Here is a 25,609-nt window from a genome sequence, read left to right as displayed (position 1 = left end):
TATCGATTTCAGGCGCCCCACCATGTATCGATTGTTTTACATACATTTAAATGGAGGCAAAACAAAGTTATCAACTTCCAAGTATCGCCACCGATCGGACGCTCGGGTGACCAGCATAAGCTTCTAACGTCGAATCTTCTTCAGTCCGGTAGTGAGTTCACAGAAGCGGAATGACTTAATGTCCTTATCATTACGGAAGATGAAATATGTGTGATGTGCGTTTTGAGGAGGCATTATGGATGAGGGATTATCGACTAAGCTGCTGGGGGATTTGAGCGATTAAATATGAGAGTTTGGACCTCCGCGGCACACCACTTAGCAGTTGATTTATTCGAACTAATTTTTCATAGTACTTAACAACACGCACCAATAGAATCATGGATTTCGTATGTGTGGGTGGTATAACAATTGACAGAGTGCATCTGCATCTGCGGTAAAAAATGGAAAAAAATGATGAAAGTTTATGAGTACACAATTTGGGCATCTGTTGTATGTTTTGCTCATTCATAAGAGTGAACAAACAAAACACGATTGTGTCAGTAATTATTTCATCTACATAATTTGGGTACCAAAACCATGATTTTCTCATCAAATGGCTGGCTCATCCTTGCCAGATTTTACCGGAAATAACTGACGAACATTCAGTGTTCCGATAAGCTGAAAGCTCGATTTTAACACCCTAAATTTTTACCTGGATGTGAGCTATAAGTTGAGAGACTGTTATCCACGGGTAACAGCTTTTTCGTCGGTGTTGTCGAATTTAGAGCGATGAAATTTCTAACTCTATGATTCGGGCACGAAAACCATGATTATTTCATCAAATCGAGCACCTATTTTTGGCTCTTCTTGCCAGATTTCACCGAAATTAACCGATGAACTTTCAGTATTCCGGTGAGCTGAAAGCTCGGTTTGGATACCCTAGATTATTATCTCGATGTGAGCTGTAAGTCCAGAGACAGTTATCCACAGGTATAACAGATTTGTCGGCGACGTTGTCAAAATTCAGTGCGATGGGATTTAAAACTCTCTCGTTTTGGCGGGTAGACGACGATTTTCTCATCAGATCGGGCACCTGTTTTCCGTTCAGCCTTGCCAGATTTCACTGAAAATGACCGATAAACTTCACGGGGAAAAATCAACTTGCTGATTTAACAATTTTGTAGTTAAAAAGAGTGAGCGACATGTTTCAATGTAGATTTTACAACAAAATAATGCTAATTTAACCACTCCCATGATTTAATTAGCTTTCCACTATTATAAAATGTAAATTTGAAACATGTCGGATATATTTTTCAACACTTTGATTGTTGAATCAGCAATCCTCTTTTTCCGTATTTCAGTATCCCGGTGAACTGAAAGTTCAGTTGGAGTACCCTAAATTTTTACCTCCATCTGAGCTGTAAGTCGAAAGACAGTTATCCACAGGTATAACAGATTTGTCGGCGACGTTGTCAAATTCACTGCGATAGGATTTAAATCTCTATCATTTTGGTGGGGATACGACGATTTTCTCATTAAATCGGGCATATATTTCCCGCTCATCCTTGCCAGATCTCACCGAAAATCACCGAAATCCATGAAAAACAGCACAGAAACCCTGCGGATTCCTGACAATCCGGCAAGGTTGCCTCGGGAGCGGGAAAAGTACGGTACATGGGAGCCTCGGAAGTAGTAAAACTGGACACAAACGGGAAACGGCGGCGCATCTTCGCGTATGATCTAGATTAATTTCCTTGTTGATGGTGGCAGCCCAAGCGGCGTTAATCAAGGTTAATTAGGATGGAGAAAGTTGCACTCGGCGCTCGGATTAATTAATTAATCAGTTAATTAATTAATGAAGCGTTGATCTGAGCGGTGCATCGCGCGCGCCGAGCTCGGCTCCAATCATGCGTTTCGGATTTGCGCCCGTTCGCCCGGAAGAAAGCTCACGAGTCAAATGTTCCGACTTTTCATTTTGGATACGTCACGGTCGTCGACTTGCGGTCTCTTGGAAACGTCCCCGGAAGAGGAATATAATGGAGTGCATGGAGAGAATTGCCAGGTCTGTACTACACTCTGATTGGTTCATCAGTTTTAGACTTTTTACGGGCTCTTAAGGACCAATGTAAACAAACAAGATCGAGAGAAATGGGTCTGTTGCACACAGCCACGGTAAGTGAAACGCACACTGAAAATCAAGTTTTCGACTGCACAGACATACCGTTCTTCCCGGGCTTAGAGGCTGAAAATTCTGGATGCTGGAGCGGAAGCTTCGACTGCTCCGGGTGCCACATCCGGAACTTTCGGCTTCTGATCCTGGAACTCGGACGGCATGTTTATATGGGCCATATCGACGGTGAAAGTCGGCAATCACATAACTCGATTTGCGACGTCGCAGACTTCCTGTCATACTTTATTCTTTAAACGGAAAACTACTCAACGATAATTCCTTAAAACTGCCGTGATTTTTCTTCTATGTGCGAGGAAAATTCTGCAAAAACTGCGAGGAATCATGTCCATTTGTTCTCCTTTAAAAAAATAACATAGTTGCGGAGATTTTCAGACACCGCAAACGAGTTATGTGATTGCCGACTTGCACCGTCGATATGGGCTTTTACGGCCAGAGTTTTTTTTTTCCTTCAGTGTAGGCATTTTCTTCCCGATCCTTTTGGCCAAAACTCGGTTTTCGGCTTCCGCTGCTGGAGCTGCGAGGCGCGGAATTTGAATTTCAACAACTTTGCAGTCTGGGCCGAAAACAAATATGACCATCTGCTGTTGATAAAACAGCCACCTCGCTAAAAGCATAATGATTTTCATTCTTAATGAATTTGCTTGCACTCAATTCGTCCGTTTTTATAATCAACGGCAGACCCGGCAGACCGTCATATTTGATGTCAGCCGAGACTGCAAAGATGACAAAATTCAAATTTCGCGCCACAGCTCTAGCGACGGAAGCCGAAAGGGTCAGTAAAGCCCTGGATAGACGATCAAATTCCCGAACCAATTCCGATCAAAGTAGCATCAAAGTGTCGGGAGTCATCAGTCTTAAACTCATTAAATTGCTTCATTTTAAAATGAAAACTTGGCAGAAATGTTTCCTGTGGCAGGAAATGATGAATGGTGGCACTCCGTTCTGATCTTACTTTGAACAAAAAAGTGCGGCCCGTCAAAATTTGATGGTAGATGGTGACCACCAGTCACCAGCATGTCTACTTTGATCGGAATTGGTTCGGAATTTGATCGTCTATCCAGGGCTTAAGAACATGACTGCGTTTCACTTAGCTCAGCACACAACGTTGCTCTTCTGACTTGGTGCGCTGGTGGAAATTCACCAAGCATGTCTGTACATTTGCTTTGTGAGAGATGAGAATGTTTCCTTCGGCCATTTTTCCCCCAAACATAAACACAAGAAGGTAAACAAAATGTGTGTGCAAGCATCTCTCGAATCAGTGCGATGTCTACACCTTTGTCTCGAACAAACACAAAAATTCTAACGCTGAAATACACAGATCATTTTATGCGTGCATCAAGGGTGAGAGACAAAATTTGCAATTTTTCTTTCTTTTTTCGAGACGAGCTTTAAACAATGAAGTTGCATGGCCATCGAATCCGATCGTAAAAAAATATTTTACGACGCTGTTGTTCTTAACAACACTTTTCAATTAAATCCCGCGAACTCGAGGCAGTGAGATGCACTCGCGTCCAGCCCAGTGTCAGATAAGAGAAACACGAATGAGCTCGCCTGGGTATTAAAATGACCCACGCAGAATTTGCGACTCATCATATGAATAATTTAAGCAAATGATCATGTTATTACCAACAGCAAAGCAAATAATAGGTACATGACATAAAAGATTTACGAACCAAATAAGGTGTGTTTCACTATACTAGAAATGTGACACGTCACCTTCGTGCGAATTTAGTATATAAATGAGCAAAAATGCAATTACTTATTGTGGTTTTGATGCCAAATAATAATTTGTGGGGTGATAGAATATAAGGACTAATTCAGCCAGAATTGACCTAAACTGCATTTAACGTTGTCTGATTTTCTCTCGTACATTGTATTTATTTCAACCGATTAGTAGAGAACACAACGGCTAAAAACGATCTTTGAATTCACCATCTACTATGAAATACTACTCTACTACTCTCTACTATCCCATAATGAAAGTCTGAATGTTGTATAGGTTTTTCGTTAAAAAAAAAAAACAAAAACATGAGAATAAATGAGGCAACGTCTGGTGCGTTGGGCCGATTATGTTTCATGGTTGCAATAGGCAAAGGAGGTAAGTAATGGACTAACTACCGGCAACCCACCAGAGACCCTACAGTTAGTCCATCATTTTCCCCCTTAGTCCATAACAACCACCTATTTCAACCAATTGCAATAGAATCGCTTAATCATCTTTGTAAACGTTTTCTTCGTCTATAGCTTAGTCCATCAACCTCAATAATCAGCCCGCAGTTTCCTTTGAGGATGCGATTATTGCTAGACCCTTTACCTACTATCAGAACACATAAATGAGTGATTAAAGCAAGCAAAAAAGGGAAAAATAAAAAGGGTACTCACTAAATTTCGGACACAGATATTGGCTAGATCATCGTCAACGGGTACGGAGGAGGGTATGGAGTTACTGCTATTCACACGATTAAAGTACTCATTCTCATCAAAACCATGCCCATTGGTCATCTACAGGCAGAACACCACGCAGAACAGAAAAAAAACACACGAGCAAAAAATGTTAGTTACGTAATCACACCAAGCGAGAAAAAAAATGCAGTGAGAAAAAATCGCCCGCCGAGCACTCATCGGACTTTCGGGGCTCCGAAATGCGGCATACAAGCAGTTTGTGGAAATAGTGACCGATTCCCTGAAAAGCCGCGAGACAACTCTGAAGTCTCGATCGAAGATCCGAAGCGAACGGACATTAGCCACATTACACAACGAAAATCGCAGCGTTGAGGGAGACATTTATTCCAGTGTGATTTAATGTCCGAGACTCGTTGGATAATGCAGAGTTGTCGATTTGAACGACGGTTATGCATGCTTGGTTTTGCATGTAATTACGCGTGTTTACATAACTATGTTTTAATTCATGGAAAAATCTACTCGGACTAGATGAAAATAGTTTACTCAATTGCTTTTTCAAAATCTTAAATATTTTTATACTTAAAATCGCGAAATTCGTGCTTCGCGTTAGGCTAAGTTGTAAAATTGTGAAATTTAATATTTTCCAAATATGTTTGATTTTCTTAGAGAAAACTGAACCTAAATATTATTGGGAAATATCTTAGAATGGGAAATACACAGAGAATTTCGAGAGGACGTTTTAGTTAATTTTTTCTTTTAAAAGGATAAAAGGTACGGATTCAACGTGACAAATGGAGAACAACATTATTATTTATTAATTTATTTACCTTTTTATTTATTTACTTTTTCATTTTATTTCTTTAGCAATCGATATGTTAATTGATCAGGACGGAACATAAGGCTCATCAAAATAACCAAGCGGCAAGTTTTTTTATTTCTGGATCTCTTTCCTTCGATTCAGAATATGTAAAAAAGAATTGTAAAAATACTGTGAATTGAGCTCATTAATTACTTTCATTGAAAGCAATAACATTTCATCGTACAAATTATCTATTGATTTATGTCTTTTGCTAATTAGGGAAATTCTTTTTCACATAATCTCATCTTATTAACGGCAAAATTCGGCAGCGTTGGAAAAGACGGAGCCTGCAACAGCCAATACAATCGTCTCGGTCTTGACGTAACGATGCAGTGATCGCTCTGATAATACGGGTTTGCCAATTTAATTTCGAGTGTCAGCTTGCTCGCACTAGGCACTCTTTCAAAATAAAATGAATTTCGGGGAATTGGCAACGATGTCACAGTTACATTTTTATTTTCGCGTGATTCAACGAGGTGATTCGGTCGATATTAGTTAATTAAGACCCTAAATTCCACATCTAAGAGTTACTATTCCCATAACATTCACGATACTTGCAATACACACAAAAACAAGCGGGAAACAAATGGGAGTCCTTCTAAAAAATTGAAAGGCAAATTACAATCGGCTAGGTCTCGATCCGAAAATGTACGGCTAAACTCTTCAAACATGTATTTCAAGAAACAATGTTGCAAATTTCTTCTCGTAGACAGTATATTTCATAAGGAAAATAACTCGTCATTACTCGTATGTTCGGCAATTGCCTTTGCCATATTACTTAAAGAACTTTATATAGTGTATTTCTCGGAAAATAGTGAATTTCTCAGAAACATTAAACATCGCTGTAAGTTAGGATTGAAGAGAAACAAACAAAGCTTCAGTAAATGTTGCATGCGACGGATACTGAACGAATTTCACGATAACGCCTGGATGCAACTATTCGAACTTCATGGATGTCCGTGTTGCATACGCACGGCATTGAAGGCGTTTTGATTTCAGACACTTATCGTTTCACACCAGCGGCTCTTGGTAAAAGAGAGGAGTCGGGCATAATGTGAAAACATTAAAAGGTCATAGATATCGATCTTATTACGGAACGTGAAGGTTTTAGAAGCGGTTTCATTGATTTTCTCGTAAAATTTGTCTCAAGAAGCTTCTAATACAATTTATAATGTGAAGACATTAACATCACAATTACCAGTTTCAGTCGAAAATTTCATGTCCAACCTCCCTGAGAGGCTCGTTTCGGTGTTTGGCGCGGATTTCTTCGAGGATTTGAAACGACAGAGTGCATGTAATTCTTCATTTATACTTCGAAGACGTCTCTTAGGTATGAATAGTTTGTTTTACAAATCATGCTCAGCACATCGCGCTATCAAAACTGTAGCACATAAAATACTCAATCCTGCCCTTGTATGTAATTATTCGTACCTGGGAAATGCCTTCGAAGTATAATCAAAGAATTGAGAAAGAATTTTGGATCCTTAAAATAAAAACCCGCCATTGGTGTCTCACCGCAGGCCGCGGGTAAAGTGGCGAGTGCCTGCACAGTCAAAACGCCTTCACTTTCGTGCGTATGCAACACGGACATCCGTAGAGCCCGAATAGTTGTATCCAGGACTTGAAATGAAATTTGTGTAGTGTTCGTCGCATTCGACACTAACTAGGAGTGCTTTACTTGGTTAGTTTATTTCTTCTGCTGAACTGAATCGTATGAAAGAGATATTTCATTAACTAAAACCTGCAAAAAGGTCAATTTGACCGTCGTATCTCTGAACGGCATGCGATATGAATATGGGTCAGTTGTATTGAGTCGACAGTTGTGAGCTCCTGACAAACGAGTTCGTTTTGTGCCGATATTATCAGCTGTTTGACGAAAGTCTAACCAATAGAATGATCTTCAAAGCTTTTCAATCGGTATAACTACTGTAAAATAACTGGCGAATGATGGGTCCGAAAATAATTGACGATGAATGATGAAAATGTACATTCACTAGCGTGCAAGTGAAATCCGACACATTGGAAGCGTCAAAAACTACGATGGGCAACACCACCACAAACTCATTAAGCCTGTTTTAGACTGTTTTAGTTTCTATTTTCAAGTGCTGGCTAATTCACTTCAGAAAGATCCCAAAATGAAATAATTCAAAATACAAAGTCATAAAATGTGTATCGGTGTTCGCAACATTCAAAATTTGGAAATTTTTTGATTAATTTTTGTAGAATTACGAGCAGAGGAATTGATTTGAATTTTTAGAGAAAATATAAAGAGATACTGATGATAAAATGCGCAGAATCAAAAAAAAAAAAATTAAAAAATATTCTCAAAAATTAAAATTTATCAGGAAATTTTCTCCTGAGCGAATGTAATATTGATTCGTACAAAATTTTTGGATTAGGACTTTTCCGTTTTTCAAGTGAAAAAGTAAAATTTGGATAGAATTCGCACTTGCAAATTTTCTAAACATAGGGTCTTTCAAAGGATACATGCTTCAATTGACGACGATATTAGTAATAAGACATTTTAATAGACTAAATAATCTAGTAATTGAACCTTCCAGTTTAGTTGGACACTTAAGACAACTCAACACACATGCTGAAACTGTGTATCATGCACACAAGAAACAACTAGTTCAATAAAACAATTTCAGAAAGGAACTCACCACAGATATATTTTCTTTCTCTTCGGATTTTTTAGTTTTCTTCGTCTTCTTAGTTTTCGTCGTGCAAGTTGATTCTGTCAGACTATTTTTCTTCTTCTTTCCTTTCTTTTCAGACATTGTCTCTGAGGTTTCCTCTGTCTGCTCCACCTGTAAAATACGAGAAAAATTTCCATTAAATTCTGGCAAGAAGAAAAGGCACAAAAGACACTGTGAAATGATGGAACCTACTTTTATGCGATGCTTAGAGAAAAATCGACGAAAAATGAGCTGTCATTCACGATTTGGCGAACAAACTGTCATGTCGTCCTTTTTTGCTGGACATGGTGTCGAAAGTTTCTGATTTTCTCATTTCGTGTTTCCCTGATTTTTTAGGCGAATTTTAGATAACCAATTGAGGTTTGCACCCACTTTCTCCCAAACTCTGCAGGAAAGAACCGGATTTTCCCGGATGATAAGGCAAAATTAATTTTTTCCTCTCCATCTCTTGAATGTTTCTGAAGCATCACGTTATCGGAGACCGGTAAATGTGGGAGCGAACTGTTTTTTTCTTTTTTCTGTTGCTTTTTATCCTAAAAGAGGCCTACGCCCCCCCCCCCCCCAAAAAAAAAAAGGTTTAAAGGGAGAATGGGAGAGGATTCCGGGTTTACGGTATCAATTCCCTGATGACTCCCTTGATTTCCTCGGAGAATTTCCAGTCAATAATGAATCCTGATGTTTCCTGATTAATCCAGGCCAGAGACGCGCCCAGCGAGTTGGCAACATTGTTTCCTCGCCATTTAAACTTGTGTTTAATAATCGATCACTGGAAAAAAAACACATTAGATTTAGAGTCCAGACTCTTAAAAACATCGACAAGAAAAAATACTCTTGATTCAATCGGATTTTTGCTTAAATCAAAAGGAAATCCGCTCAAATTAAGAGGCTTGGTTCTTGATCTAAGCAAAAATCCGATTGAATCAAGCGTATTTTTTCATGTTGATGTTTTTAAGAGTCTGGACTCTAGATCCAATGTGTTTTTTTTCCAGTGATCCTTATCGGAGTACCCGGCCCCTCGAAAAATCGATATATTCCCATGGGTTTCAAGGGAGAGAAAGCAATGTTGCCAATGTTTCCTGGATTTGCCAATTATCTAGGTCCTAGATGGTCCTGGGCCGAGACGCCATGTGCTGAACTCAGTTCAATTTGTCTCCGGATGCTATCCACGTAGAAACGGCATATTCTTTGCAATTGACTTCTCTAGTAATCCCACGATGTCCGTAACATTTTCAGCGACGACGTTGGCCGGCGACCTTGGTGCTTGCCAACTTTTGGCGGTACAGCATCATCAAAATAAGTGAGTCATTCCATTTCCGTCCCAATTCGCGTCCGCGGCGGAAGGCCGCACCGTAACATTTCTGGAGTTTGGAAACGGCTCAATCGGGCGACCCGAGAGAAAATTGGACGAGGCACGGTGGCGTCAAGGGAGGTTGGCAACACTGGGCTTCACCCGTTTAAAATAATGTAAAATAATCGATAGATATCGATCAGAGACAATATGTTTCGGAGATCCCTAACTATAACGATCTCAGTAATCGAATCCGATAAGGCAAAAGTTAATCTCTATGGTAAACGCTAATTTTCGCCTAATGATCTTCAATGAGCAACTTGTTGAAAATAAAATTCGTCGAATGATGACTGACGTTTGCAGGGGTGAATGCGTAGCAGTCGGCTAGGCGAGTTTTTGCAAAATAGGCCAGGAATTTTAAGTGTGCCTGAGGTAAATTACGAACAAATTTCGGTGAAAATTTATTTTGAAAAATATTCACAATTATTCGAGGTAAATCGTCTCATAACCGGAGAAATTTGGCAACGTCTGCGAGTTTAAGCGGCGGTTTTTCTTCGCGTTTTTTCTTTAGAGTGCGAAAAACACGCGAGCAAATGAGTTTGGCAAGGTTACAAAAATGACTTTTCGGATGGTCCGGATTTTATGAATCATGATGAATTTCTAGAAAATAGTACTAAAATAGAAAGGTTGTCAGGCAAAATAACATTTTCCGGGAAATCTTTAAGGGCTTCGCAAAATAGAATTTAAAGAAATCGGCGTGGCAGTCACTTTCGACTTAACGTGGGTTTTAGGGAAAAGGGGAAGCCAAAGCCAAAAATTCAAAAAAAAAACAAATTCTCCCAAAAATTTCATACTCTCATCCAACTCATTCCTTTATGTTAGTTGTAATTGGTGAGATGAGCTTGGAGGACAAGGCGCATAAATGCAGTTTTTGCTACTGCAAGAAGTACGTGCTTAAAGTTTCAAAATTACATGGAGCCTAACGGCGGATAGAAAGTTCAAGCTCACTTTTTGACGCATAAAAATTGAACTTTAGTGGTGAATTTTTCACAGAATATATTTTCATACTAGTTTAATTGAAATCTTCAACAATTCAATTTTTTCAAAAATCTGCCCTCATGCGCCTTGTTCTCCAAGCCCCTTGAATCGTCGTTTCTCAGACGAAGGAACATAACTCAATTTCAAGTTTGCAAAACTGACCTAAAAAATGTAGCTTCTTAAAAGATAGTTCTTGTGCAATTTTTGTCAAGAATGTATCTGAATTTCGCATTTGGTTAGAAGTAAATCAGCAAAATTTTCTGTTAGAAAAGCGCAATATTCTCTCGATAAAAATGCTATCTCCGAGGGAAAATTTGGACAATATTGGAATTTGGTCACACTTCTCTGTGAGGAAAACGACAAAACGATCCTCGCCCTTAAAATTGGCGAATCTTGGTACAGACTTAAAAAATTCGGCCACTTTCAATTTAGCTATCGGAGCTTTCTACCTCGGCTTTGAACCTGAACTTCCTCGTTGTCTCGATTTCGCTGTTGACAGAATGCAAAACAATTATGACGGGCATGAATACGCGTGGTTAATTACAGCCTTCGTGTGGGCTTTACAGCAGTACTTAGGACATGATTACCGAAAAGGATCAAGTTAAACACGGACTGAAAGTTTAAGACCGAGACTCGAAAACGGCCTCTATTCGCATGAGTTTATACACGGTGGCCTAACAAGACGAAGGGGCAGCGAAGATAAACACGTTTGATATTCGGCTCGAGACTCGAGTATCGTAAAAAAGTTTAACAAGTCGTCTCTTTTCGGCCCAACTTTCCGCTCGGCGAGCTTTCGGGCGATGATTCATGGTGCGTGACGTTGTTGATGATCGAAAGAGTTTCGAGATAAAAAGTTTAAATAAACCCGAGGACTCATTGGTTAACGCCTCTGTTTCGATGACTTCGACTCGAGACGGTATACTGCCGGGCTAGGTAAGAACGTCGTATGAGCCCTCAGACGTTGCCATATTTCCTTCATTAAACGACGAATGTACTGGGAAAATTCTGAATATTTTTCTTCAGATTTTTCAAACAATTTTGTTTGCAATTTAGTCTAAAACATCTGAAAATCTCAAGGGTCAATATGCATAACTTTCCCCAAAAATAAACATTTTATCGAGGGAAATTTGGCAACCCTCGAATGTTCATACGGCGTTCTTCCTCAGCACGGTTGTGTACAGGTGCTGCCATAAAATTTATGGGCGTGTAGGGGAATCCATCGGCATTACCGATATATAGCTCAAGTTTCCGGGAAGTTCTAGCATTCGGTTTTTCCGAGAGGAAATCTGATTGGAGGAACAAGTCGTGTTATGAGATTCATCCGTCTTAAAATTTCCCTGGATAGGAGCGAGAGGACTAACAATACTGCCGTACTATGCTGCCATGCTAAGGAAGAACGCCGTATGAACATTCGAGAGTTGCCAAATTTCCCCGGATAAAACACGTATATATTTTGGAGGAAAGTTATGCATTTTTCCCCTTGAAATTTTCATATGTTGTAGATGAAAGGGCGGAAAAAATTGTGTGAAAAATTAGAAGAAAATATCAGCAACTTCCCTAGTAAATTCGTATTTAATCGAAGCAAACTTGGCAACGTCTGAAGGTTCATACGGCGTTCTTCCTTAGCACGGCAGTATGCAGGAAACGCCGTATGAGCTTTCAGGCGTTACCATATTTCCTTCAATAAAAAAACAAATTTACTGGGAAAATTCTGAATGTTGTGCCTCCAATATTTCAGACAGTTTTGTTCCCAGTTTAATCTAAAATATCTGAAAATTTCAAGCAAAAGTATGCATAACTTTCTTCAAAAATACATGTTTTATTCGGAAAAATTAGGCAACTCTTGCATGTTTGTGCGGCGTTCTTCCTTAGCACGGCAAAATAAGACCGAGACCATTAAAACTTACTATCCCATGCGGCATAGTTTTCGAAAATAGGAATTCGATAGTGATAAATGGCAATTAGGTAATTCATTAAAATTACAAAATTGTGCGGTGAAAATAGTTAAGAATAGTTGTCAAAAATAGCGATCTCGTTTGAAAAATCACGTCAGTCTCATTAAATCAGTTTTGAGGCTGACACAGCAGATTCCAGTCGTAAAATTCTCATCATGGTGATTTTTCAAACTGAGAGGCGCTTTGCTCAAGTCCAGTTTCTACGTCGTTCGTAGGCCTAATCTTCTTTTTAAAAATTAGAAATCAACAAAAATTTGGTGACTTCTTATTATACTAGACTGAAGTCTATCAGGCCATTTTCAAGGAATCAATCAGTTCATTAAATCAGTTTTGTGGCTGACATATTAAAAATTCCAGAGATTACATCTCATCATTTTGATTCCTTTGAAATTGAGTGCATTAAAATTAGTTTTCATGAGATCTCAAAAACAACGAAGGAAAAACAACCAAAATCTACTTCCGCCGAATGTCTCGCTATAAACGACATTCATTTCATTAAGACTTCCACGGATTCACAAATTGGTTCGTTCAATAGGATTCTTAACCGAGGATGCGACCATTCAATCTCTCGTGTGACGTTTCGGTATCAATTTTTTTGAAGGCGAATTATATGAGCGTATCAATCAATGGCCGAGGCCGAGCTCATCTGCTAATCCTGCGCAGAGAGGCGCGACTCAAGTATCTAGTATCATCCTTGTTTTGAACCTGGCACCCGAATCAAGTGTTGAGAGAGGCTGTACTACCATATCGACGGTGAAACTACCAAACCACGTATCTCGGTTTGCGACGTCGCAGACTTCCTGTCATACTTTATTTTTTAAATGAAAAACTACTTAACGTCCAGTCTTGAAAATTTCTATGATTTTTCCTCTTCGTGCGGAGAAAATTCTGTGAAAATTTCAAGGAATGATATTGATTTGGTCTACTTCAAAAAAATAAAATGTGAGCGTAGATTTTTAAACACCGCAAACGAGATACGTGGTTTGGTAGTTTCACCGTCGATATGGGCTATAAATTTTCAGAACTCAAATTTCAGGCTCAGTTTAGAAACAATGTTTAGTTAAGAAAAACTCCTCTTACGAAATACACACCTGTGCCGTAGTTTTGTTTGCGGCGAGACGAAAAGCTTAAAAAACGCATATTTCTCAGGCAGATTGTGAAGTTAGGAGCGTATTTCAAACTTTTCCGATGAGCATCGTGATTTTTGAGCCATTTTTATTGAAAAACAACTCTTCTCTTCGCTCTAGCTGAGGTTTGCAGCAGGCCCATAATTGGACCGCGTTTAGCAGAAAGGAACCAAGCCACATCAGTTGTTGCCAACTTTAACCGAGCAATTTCATTTTATACAAGAAAACGTTTGTGCGGATTTTTTTTTGGAAAATTATAGGAAATTTGCTTCACACTGTGCAGAAAATTCACTGAAATTTGCAAAAAAAAATTGTACAATCGTTATTATGTAAAAACTTAAATTTCCTTATTAAATTTGGCAACAACTGAAGTGGCTTGGTTCCTTTCTGCTTAACGCGGTCCAATTAATCCCTCATCGGCGATCGACTCAAGCCCGATGATACGAGTCTACATTGACCCCAACTAAAGGCTGACCTAATCCAAACCATCATTAGACACAGGGAAACAGACCGATAGCTCTGCTTTGTAAGTTTATACGAGAAAGTAAGGTCGAATTCAACCCCTGCGACCTTGCGGCGAGGCTCGGCCACTAAACCATCGGCGATCGATGGTGGAGCGTGGCCGTGCGAAAGAGAGGCTTTCTCCTTTCGTCTCGAATTAATGACGCTTGATTGACGTATTTGCAATTCCGCTACGACGAGCCGTCCCTGTGTGACGCCGTGTTCCGCGGGTGCACGCCACGCCCACGCTAATGCGTCCGCAATACAGGTGGGCGTAATGTTCCGCCGTCGCTGCTACTCACCGTCCATCTCGCCGCGACTCGACCGGAAACCACTTCCGTAACATCCGTAACACTCGGAGTCTTCATGTCCAGGGCTACGGGACAATAACGACGCACTGAAAATTTTGGCGAAAATTAGTAAGCGACTGAGCCGCATTCTTCAGTATTAAATACGCAAGCTGACGTTTATATACTGAGAAACAATTTTCTTGAGACATTATTTTGACTTAAAGCTTTCTTGTCGACAAAATTTAGTTTTTTATAGTTACATCCATGCGGATTTAATGTAAAATCAGTTTTTTTTCTTTTGAGTTGAAGAAACGTTGTTTTGTTACTGTTTTTTGAACTTACACTTGACGATAGCCAAACGACGCTCTTTAAACTAAAAAAACTGACTTTGAGATAAATCCGCACGAAATTGACTATAAAATAACCAAATTTCGTCGACAAGAAACGACGCTTTGGGTCGAAATAATATCTCACGAATTTTTTTTTTTCAATGTTCATAATTTTAAAATTCTCTGACAATTCCTCGACTTGCTTAGTTTTTGCGAGAAAACCTATTCGATACGTGGCGGACTTTCCTTATAATTGAAGACGTAAAAAAGGAAAGTAAAATCTAAGATCGGGAAAACCGAACAGTAACCAGCTACGATTGTCAAAAAAGGAAAATAAAGAGAGAAAAAAAATAGCGACCTGATTTCAGAGGCTCCAATTGCTTCAATTTATTAAATTGCTCACGGAACTGCTCTTGATCATATCCAATCGCCTTAGTTTTGCTTTCTTGCTCAGAGGAAAGCATACCTATATTCCAACAATTGGATTTCAGAAAACTCAAATTCCTTTAGTTTTACTCGGTACTCTCGGAAGAGTTTTCCCGAATCTAAGAAACCTGATTTCGGGAAACTTCCGGTTGCCTGAATAGCGTTGAATTGCTCTCGCGAGATTGTAAATCTACATTTTACGTCTCACTTTCCTTGACCTCGCTGAACATTGGCCAACTAAGTGTCGAGCGAGCGCGTTTCATTACTCTCGATGCGTTCATCGACGTTCTATCTGAATCATTAGATGTAATAACCTAAACAAGTCCATTTCATGATGAACCCAAACCTCCATTGGAATACCTGTTTTCTAGGACTCATCATATCCTGGACATAGTTGATTTTAATAAGAACCGATTCATTTCTACTCGGCTAATCGAAGTGCGGTGAAGCAAGCGAGGCGACGACTGGGCCGGGGACAATCCTCTAAAGGTGTCTCCCACTTTTACGCTTGGCTGGTCGCTCGATTGTTGGGGGGCCTTTTGAGAGGCCGAGCTTTCACGAGATAAGCTCATCGCCTGGTGGGCGCGGGCGCCCTGACATATCGGGATTGGGTCAGCATCTTCTCGGGTCCAATCCACCCTCCGATGCCAATTCTAGGCTAGTGGCGTGGCGTGCTTTGCGGTAAATCGATTGATCTGTCATTTAAGGCTATGGAAAAGGATCGATAAACAGAGTGCACGCAACAAACACCTTAATAATCGATTCTTTACCACAACTTCAAATGGGGGATTATAGATCGCCACTGTTCTAGTCTCAGAACCGCAATTTTGCATTTAAATTGAACTTCTATAATTAGACGCATTGGTGTAAAAGAACACCATCTTCGTTCTCGTGAGGGTGTACCTGCATTCTGAGGTTAGCATTACCGTTGATATTAGAAGATACTATTCAGAACCGTTGGGAAATTGATTTACGTCTTCAAGTCAGCAGAGCACATGTCAGTAGAGAGGGATCAAATTCTTACTTCGGTATACTGTTAAAAATTTTGGAGTGAAGTTCTAGGCCGGAGCCTATATAGCGCCCAAAAATCCGTAATATGAATACGGAGCGGAATCTATTCTCCTTAACGGAGTGTCATGCGCGTTTATGATGCTAATTTCACTTCGCATTCATTCCAATCGGCCGAGGTTTTTGGACGCTATATATGTAGACGTCGGCACCAAATTTCAATCCTCAATTTTTGACAGAGTAGAATTTTGCAGGTTTCCATGATGTTTCGTCGTTGCCCACGTGAAAGAACGTGAGTACACATCAACGTGGCCGAATTTTCACGCTCGCTTCTGATTGGTGTCAGGTGACATTATTTAGTTCGGCGCGAAACCGGGACGTTCTTTTGCGGAAAATTTGCGATTTCAGGACTGCGTTTTTCTCGGTTTCTAAGTTACTTTTTCACGTTTTTCATGTGCGCATCGTGTTCTGCGCGTCTTTTACCTTGGAAGAGTGTGTTCCCTGGTCAAAGTTCGTTCATGGTATATTGATCAATTCCCCATTCTCGGCATTCCAGACTTTCCAACTTTCCCTGGAACCTTGGACCACTAGTGATGACAGGAGCTAATGCCCCTTACCTGCAGAGATGGAAACTTTCATGAAATTTCACGAAATTTCATGAAATTTATTGAAACTTTTGGGTATACATTCAGGAGGCTAAGAAACGCCTAGAAACAGTGATTTTAAATTTTGACATTTTTCACCGCAAGCCTAAAACATTCGCGCGTTGCAAATGTTTTCGTTTAGTTTGGAGGTTAGGTTGGGGTTTTTCTCTCTAAACTCCCCTTTTTGCCCCCTCTTTGTGTCTGGCACCTTCAGTAGAGTAGCATAATACCGCAGTATCAACAGAAAGACGATCTGAAACGCTTTCAGACCTCCAAAGATTTAATCGATAATTCTAAAAAAATTAATAAATTTCAACTTTTGTGAAATTTATTCGAGCCTTATGAAATTTCACGTAAAATTTCATGAAATTTCAAATCGTGTTTCATTTTCCATCTCTGCTTACCTGATATTGAATTCTCACTCTCCGTTTCACTCTCTCGTTCGATTTCGCACAAAAATCCATAAATTATCACACCATGTGGCAAGGGTGGATGCGCTGGCCGGAGCCCGAGGGCGCTATGGCGATGGTCGCGAGGACAAGAATCGAATAATCGGCTCGGGCCGATGAATGAGCGATGCGATGAGGCGCTGAGTGGTAATTGAATGGCGACTCCAAGCGGATCCTGGATTGTTGCATTCTTATCTGGTTCTTTGGGTCGCGTGCCCCGGTGCCCATGCCCCCCCCCCCCCCCCCCCCCCCGCTCGCGCTTCCGAGATCCGCCGGGCAACGCGTCCGCCGTGCAACTTTCAGCGCCGCGCCGTGGTCACCATCCACTTCGCTCTTCTAGGAATTTAGTTCCATCTAAAGCATTGGCCTGGCGTGCTTTGCGATAAATCGATTGATCTACCATTGAAAGTTTGGAAAAGGATCGATAAACAGGGTGCTTGCAACGAACAGCGTCCGTCGTGCGACTTTCAGCGCCGCAGTGACCATGCACTTCGTTCTTCTAGGAATTTAGTTCCACCTACACCACTGCCATACTGAGGAAACATGCCGTATGAGCCCTCAAAAGTTGCCAAATTTCCCCTAATAAAACAAATCATGAATTTTCAGGAAGATTTGAGAATATTTCTCCTCTGATTTTTCACAGGATTTTGTCATTAATTTGATCTAATAAGTCTGAAAATTTCAAGGAAAAATATGCATATTATGCATAACTTTATTCAAAAATAAATATTTTCAAAGAAGACATTTGGCAACATTCGAATGCTCATAAGGCATATTTACTTTGCACGGCAGTATTCCCGGGAAGAATTGTTTTAAATACGGTTAGTTGCGATAACTTTTGTTGAATTGGGTCGAAAAATCAAATTTTAATATGTCGATGAAACACTATCTCTTAAAAAATTGCGAGCGATTTAGTTTATTGTTTTGGCAAAAAGAGGGCATAAAACCGCAATAAAATCTGGCGAAGCACCATTAACATAGGAGGCTAGAGTTTTAGTTCTTATTGAAACGCTGGAGACTGTTGAGGATCGGGACCTCGGGACCAGAAGACCGAGAGATGGCGCAATGCTTGAAGTATCCACACAGTTTTGCAGGCGCTTCTTGCCATCGTTTTCCGCTCAAAGTTCCTAGTTTCCGCACTTTTTTCCGGAAAATGAGGTCCTATTTCACAGATCCGTTCACAATTATGAAGCAACAAAACTTTCTCGCACATCCACGGCAGTGAAAAAGAGCTTAGTCTTTTTTCCGCTGATTCAGAGACTTTAACGCAAGGTAGAAAAGTTGGTTAGGGCGAAACACGTGATACAAATATTTCAACTTCCCAAGAAGATAAAATTGCGGATATATGTACCACAAAATGGAGGCGAACATGGTTTTCTACATCATCCCGAACACTCAGTTCGACCACCTAACTTCCAGCAGGCCGATTATTTTCGGGTCGATATCTGAATCGTATCGTTGAAAGTCGTGTTATCGCCATGACCAAGAACAGTTCGTGTAATCAAACGTTCGGTTTGTATGACTAAACTTGTGAGATTAAAAAAACTGATGAAATAAGTTCAATTACACGAATGAGAAAATTGGTTTTATTTTAAAGATTGAACACTCACGAAAGAAGTTCAAATACACGAATGATAAAATTGGTTTTATTTTAAAGAGTGAACACTCACAATCAGCTCGACGCACTGATGTTTACGCAAACTAATGGCAAGGATGTTGACATTTTTACGAAACTAAATCGTTTTTAAGGACGAATTCGTTGGATCTTTGAGTAGGTATATTGTTGCGTAAGAGTTGAATTTGTAAGAAAATTAATGCTAATTCAAGTGTTGAGTTTTTGAAAAGACTATTGCAAAAGCGTTACATTTTTCAGAAATTTACTGCGAGAGCGTTAAAATTTCAATAAATTAATGCAACGGCGTCTAATGTTTTTTAATACTACTCCGAACTTGTTATTTTTTGTGAAAATTACTACGAACGCGCAACGTCATATTGCGTAGGCTAGATATTCCTGATTACTCGAAAGTGCGTAGGCCGAAGAACTCTCTGCACCCCTGCATCAAGCATATCAACGGTGCAACTATAAAAATGCGTTAATCGGTTTGCGATGTTGCAGACTCTGCCATACTTTATTTTTCGCATGGAAAACAACTAAACGTCATCTCTTGAAATCTTTCGGTGTTTGTTCTTCTGAATATTCTGTGAAAATTTCAAGGCATGAAGTTGGACCAGTTCCCTTAGAAAAATGAAATAGGAGCGGAGATTTTGAAACACCGCAACCGAGATACGCATTTTTGTAGTTTCACCATCGATTGTTGCTAATAGCAACGTAGCAACGCAGGTAGGGATATCGACAATGGAGATGTTGCATGTGTGAGGAATTTGCGATTTGACTGTTGATTCTTATGTAAAAGTCCGCAAGAAACACGATGGTGCCACTGGTTTTCTCTGAAATCAACTCCCAAGCTCAAAAAAAGCTCTCAAGTTGAGGCCAAAATAGAGGGGATATCCCACCTTACCCTGAGAGTCCACCTCTACATCAAAACAATCTCTCCATGCAAAGTTAGGGAGCAAATACATTGACAGGGCTGCCACTTTATTTGCCGACTCCAAAACTGAAAACACGGCAACCCTGCTAATGTATTTGCTCCCTATCTTTGCATGGAGAGTTTGTTTTGAAGTAGAAGTGGACTCTCAGGGTAGGGTGGGATATCCCCTCCATTTTGGCCTCAACTTGAGAGCACTTTTTGAGCTTGGGAGATGATTTCAGAGAAAACCAGTGGCACCATCGTGTTTCTCGCGAACTTTTACTTAGAAATCAATGGTCAAATCGCAAATCCCTCACACATGCAACATCGCCATTGGACGCTGGGATTGTTGGGTGAGTTAGGTGACCGACTGCGGAGGCTGAAACCGCACCCGGCTTGGGAGCACCACAATGCCGAACGCGCGTCCAAGAGCAAGCGCCAAGCGCTGGAGCGCGCCCTTCACCTTGTTCTTGCTCTCGCTGCGGCCGACCGGAGAAGCCACTTGCCCTGCGCTGCGACAAAAACGAAAGTGTTCCGATTTTAACATTCCATTATGCGTCCATATCGAAACGCAGCATCTTCACATTGTTGCCCTGCTTCTCGTGGTCCTCACACGAAAACGGTAATCTTCAATTGGACGTATTTCTACCAAACAGACTTATGTGCAGGAGAGAAATGTTGGGTGTGCTCTAGAAAGCTGCATAAGAAACAATGTAAAAGTGGGCGTAATTCCTTTTGAAGAATTGGAAAAGCGGGATTTTACATTCTACCAAACAGACCTATGTGCCAACTGAATGCGGGATTCATGAGCCACGAGGATGGGACGAGAGCGTTATAGACAGGGCTCATGAGTTAAAGACGAAGCGGAAGCGGGACGACGGCGGTTCCATCTCCGTTGACGTCACTGGCGCTTTATTATTCTCATTCACTCTTACGGCCAGAGAACTAACGAGCACACCCCATATTTCTCACCTCCACATAGGTCTGTTTGGTAGAAATACGTCCAATTAATTAGAGTGAGGTTTTCAACATGGGAAAACTGGTCGGAGGAATGTTACACAGTGGATCGAGTCAGGAGAAGAGGTCGGACGATATTTGGGAACTTTAAACGCTTAAAACTCCATTTATACACAATTTTGAAGTTCCGTAAGTGGTCCCATTGATTTTCTCGGGAAATTTTCTTTCAAAAGTACCCCTTATAATTTAAAATGTGACGAAATATTGCAAAAAATTTGCAGTTTCAGTCAAAAATTTCATGTCCGACCTCTCTAGTCGACTCGATCCATTGTGTGTCGTCTAAAATTTGTATTTCAACGTGCTTCTAAGAGAATTTCTCACCTTTCCTCTAACGTATTAGAGTTTGGAAAAATTCTTCGACTTTTCTCAGGCTGTTCCTAATTTTAGAAGAACTGGTCCTAGCCAGTAATAATAGATATAATATAAAAAAATTGAGTCTGTAGTTCGGTTTGTAACCGAAAACTTTTTTGAACCTGAACCAAAAAAGTTCGCTGTTCAATATAAATCGGAATTCAGGAACTTTTTCTATGAGTGTGATTGATTTTTGTGACGTTCCTCTTAAAATATCACACACGACGGATAAATAATCAACGTTGCTAAACTCGGCCAAAGCATGTACATTTCCAACCAATGAAAGTAAAAGTTAAGAAGATTGTCCGGGATGGCAAGATTCATACAGGAACGCCCGTCTGAATACTAGGCCTAAGAAGGCGCTCTCAGATAAACGTCTCGGAACAATTTCTGGCAAAAAGTTCAAGATTTATGGGACTGAGCGAAGTCGAGAGACAAGCCTCGGGAGGTCATCAGGCGGTATAGGTTCGCGGAGGTGCGACCATAAAATTTTATCAGACGGAAACGAGGACATGGTTGCATTATTTACGCCCAAACTTCAAAAGACGAATACGCTCGATTACTGAGAAACTGGCGATTGTCTGTAATCTCATGCATTTTGAACAAGAACGCATTACGATTTGTTGGAGTTTTTTAGCCAACGTGCGTTAAATTCAGCATAAAGCTGATATCTCACTACATAGGAAAAAAGCTCACACACAACTTGTGTGTGAAAACACACAACTCCTGTATGAAAATACACAATATGTGCATTTTGAACAAGAACGCATTACGGTTTGTTGGAGTTTTTTAGCCAACGTGCGTTAAATTCAGATACCTAACACACTACATCACACTACTGTGCTGATATCTCACTACAGAGGAAAAAAGCTCACACACAATTTGTGTGGAAAATTTTACTTGTGTGACACAAGCACAATTTTCCCTCAAAGAGCTACGCTGTAGTTAGTTATACGTAGAGATACTCTGCACTTGCCTTCCTGAATGGTTGTCACTGGTGTTGCACCAAACAGCGTATCTCTTTGAGGGAAAATTGTGCTTGTGTGTGAGCTTTCTTCCTCTGTAGTGAGATATCAGCTTTGTGCTGCATTTGACGCACGTTGGCTAAAAAACTCCCAACAAACCGTCTTACAACCCGTGCGTCCACCGCAATCAATTTGTGTAAGACCGCATTAGTTTGCTCATAACACGCCGAGCAGTGGCGATTCCAGCAAGTTGGCAAAACTGTTATTCCTCCATTTAAATGTATGTAAAACAATCGATTCTTGACGAGGCAAACTGCCGCACCTGAAATCGATATTTGTGATGTATTTAAATGGAGGAAAAACAAGGTTACCGACTTTCAAGAATCGCCAATATACCGCTGAGCGGTTTTAGTCATGGAAATCAACCCAGTGCGCCTTCAAAATAGAAGATAGGCTAAAAATAGCACTGTCAAGTACGAATAGTTATCTCAGTTGCGCCGTTCTTAACCTCTGGGCCGGATTTCGAGACGGGGTCGTTTACATCTTGAAGACTTAGATCGACAAATCATGCTTCAAGACAGGACTTTATTGATAAATACTATTTGACTAAGGCGTGATCAAATTCAACCCAAATCTAAATTCAAAGGTCAACGTTTCACCAAATGGTAGTTAATGAAAACTTGTTGAGCGAAAAATAAAAATAAAAAATCCACTTAATGATGACTGACGAATGTCGATGAGCATTTTGCTGGGCGAATTTTTTCAAATTAAATAAGGACTCCTAAACCGATTGCTCAACGAGTTGGTCATCAGTCATCAATAGGCGGATATAAGCGTTGTCTTCCAAAAGTAACTTTTACACTAAACAGGGAAGATGGCAGTGCGAGGCCTCTTAAGATATACAAAACGTCCTTAGATTTTTGATTTAAGGGCCTTGGAGGACAAGGCGCATAAGTGCAGTTTTTGCTATTTTGAGAACTACAAGTTTGAACTTTCGAAATTACATGAATCCTTATAGTGAAAGTTCAAACTAACTTATCGATTCTTTAAAATTGGAATATGGTAGCGAATTTTTCACAAAATAAGCATTATGACTAGTTTTACTTGAAATCATTAATAACTCAATTTTTTCAAAAACTGTACATATGCGCCATATCCTTCAAGTCCCCCATTTGAAATAATCCTTGCTTGGTTCCGCTGAATTTTCCGATCGAATTTGTCCCGAGATTCCTCGAGTCTGGTGATAATAAAAGTGGGGTCTGAAAATTCCAACCGTGGGATTTACGGAGGAGCCGTGTCATTTTTTTCACACGGGCATCCCTCCCCTCTCTCGGGATTTCCATCGAGCGCCCGCTTATGTGCATCGAATGCAGCGATGCTTCATTAAAATAACCGTTTTAAGTGTTTCACACTAAAATAATTGCACGGCGAGATGAGCATCTCCGCGGCAACATATCATTACTCGACACGAAGAGGAAGAGCATTCCCGGCGCAATGATTGGCCGGTGGAAGTGGAAATGGGGCTCCTTGCAAACTGTTGCTCGAGCTGAGCGAAGAGTTTAACCGACGAGAAATCGCTTGAAAATCACTATGAGCGCGCTTTGGCAAAACCTAAAATTCACTCCTAATCTCATGCGCATGGGCGGAGTTGAAGGGCAGGGGACCTTTTTACCAATTAAATTACCCTAAAAAATTCTTCAGTTTTATACTATTAAATCCTGAGATTTATGACTTCACTAAAGACACTAAATTGCGACGATCTTGTGAGATTGTTGTACATAATACATAAAGCTCGGGATTTGTCAATAGAGTGCATGAAAATTCAGACAACCTTAACAGATTTTCGGTAGAGCACGATTTTCAAGGACACGCGGCAAATTTCCAAATCTTTTACATCCAGTCGTTCCCCGCGCAAAGAAACGTTACTCCGTTCCAAGCTTTCAAAATTGGCTAAAAACCATTCCATTTTTTTCCTTACAAAAATGAACTTATGCGATTATAGTCCAAAATTTTACTGTTTGTGCGTAAGACCAAAGGGAAAATCTCAGAAATTTCCGGAAAAAACGCCCAAGATTTTCCCTGTAAAAATGCAATTTGCAAAGGGAAATTTAACAACATAGAAATAAATTTACGTTCTTTCGTGAAGGAAACGACGACTTGAGTAAAGTTTTCTCACTTTCTGAGCTTTTTCCTCACTTTTCAATGACAGGTTACTCCATTTGATCTCAACTATTGTAAAAAAATGATGTGACCATCAAATTGGCTAATCGCGAACGTTGACAATATTCATGTGGATTGCATTTTGCAAAAAGGAACCACTAGCATTGCAATGATGCTAAGATTGTGCAACTTCATCCTTTGTAATAAAATTGCGGAAATCGTGAAAAACTATGAAATTTAAATGGTAATTTTTGTCTTAAATTCACAGTTTTTAGCGAGTAAAATAGAAACTATAAATGGATAATCGGGTTTTTCCTCCAAGACAAAAGAAGTTGCACAATCTTAGCAACGTTGCAATGCTAGTGGTTCCTTTTTGCAAAATGCAATCCGTGTTATATCCGCACAATCTGACAAGGCGGGCGGATAGAATAAGCCGGCGATGCGCGCGCGCAATGGGCATCCGATTCGCACGCACCTCTCCGTCTCCTCTCGTTCTTATTTTCATCCTCCTCCTCAAGTTCTGGGCGATCATTGGCCGCGGCCGGCGGCGTTACAGCATCGCTGGAGCCCATCGGATACAAGAAAGTAAAAGCGAGCGGCCGCGTACTTGACCCAATTACATCCCCCCCCCCCACTTCCACGAGGGACGGTCCATCCGGGACCATTACCATCAGACCATTTACCATTACCCGAGCCACAACTGAAGACGAGGCAAGAGTGATCGGGTGAGCCCTGGGTGGTGGGTAATTGGGGGCTACGAGTCAGTGGCGTGGCGTGAATTGCGATATATCGATTGTTATGCCATTTAAACCTATGAAAAAAGATCGATTATAAGGATGTTCGCAGCGAACACCTTAGTAATCGATTCTTTACCATAGTTTCAAATGGCGAGATATCGATAATCGATTATTCACGCCACGCCACTGCTACGAGTGGCAGGTGTTTAGGTTAGGGTAAGTCTGCCAAGATAACGAAGAGACCAGTAAATGCATTTCTGCACGAGCCATGGTTAGCATTTGCTTTTATGGGTCTTGAGGTTCATCTCAGCATGTATTTACTGCTCTCTTCGCTATCACGACAGAGAAGTTTCCCGTCTGATGGACTTCTTGCGAAGTGTTAGCAATAATTTGTACGAAACTAAAAATTATCGAAATATTTTCTGGGTATACGTAAGTACATTTTACAACTTGATTTTTTTTATACATCTTGAAAGGATTTAATAAAAAATTACGAATTTTTTCCTCAATTTGGCTTATATTTTCAGTATCTTTATGTGCGTATTGATGCATATTCAAAAATTGGAGGCACTTCCGTTTTACAACGAGTTCATTGAGTTGACTGTACTGTAGCGCCTTCGTGCAACTATTCGTGTTCCAATGATGTGCGTGTTGCATGTTCAAAA

General features: G+C 40.3%; 1 protein-coding gene across 2 annotated transcripts in view; it reads right to left on the bottom strand.

Annotated features, from left to right (window-relative positions):
- The window catches only part of LOC109033694 (uncharacterized), an 80,983-nt gene that overhangs the window by 44,863 nt on the left and 10,511 nt on the right, over positions 1 to 25,609 (bottom strand). The window contains exons 2-3 of one of the 2 annotated variants that reach the window (XM_019046417.2): positions 8,096 to 8,242; positions 4,553 to 4,672 (exon numbers count right to left, since the gene is read on the bottom strand). In XM_019046417.2, coding sequence (XP_018901962.2) covers positions 4,553 to 4,672; positions 8,096 to 8,212 — 237 coding nt within the window. In that variant the 5' untranslated portion in view covers positions 8,213 to 8,242. The remainder of the gene's footprint in view (positions 1 to 4,552; positions 4,673 to 8,095; positions 8,243 to 25,609) is intronic. The other variant, XM_019046440.2, reaches the window with a different exon arrangement.

Source organism: Bemisia tabaci, chromosome 6 (assembly GCF_918797505.1).
Source record: "Bemisia tabaci chromosome 6, PGI_BMITA_v3".
In the NCBI taxonomy this organism is placed as follows: domain Eukaryota; kingdom Metazoa; phylum Arthropoda; class Insecta; order Hemiptera; family Aleyrodidae; genus Bemisia; species Bemisia tabaci.
Note: the sequence above shows the minus strand (reverse complement) of the source record. Positions and strands in the feature narration are given on the sequence as shown.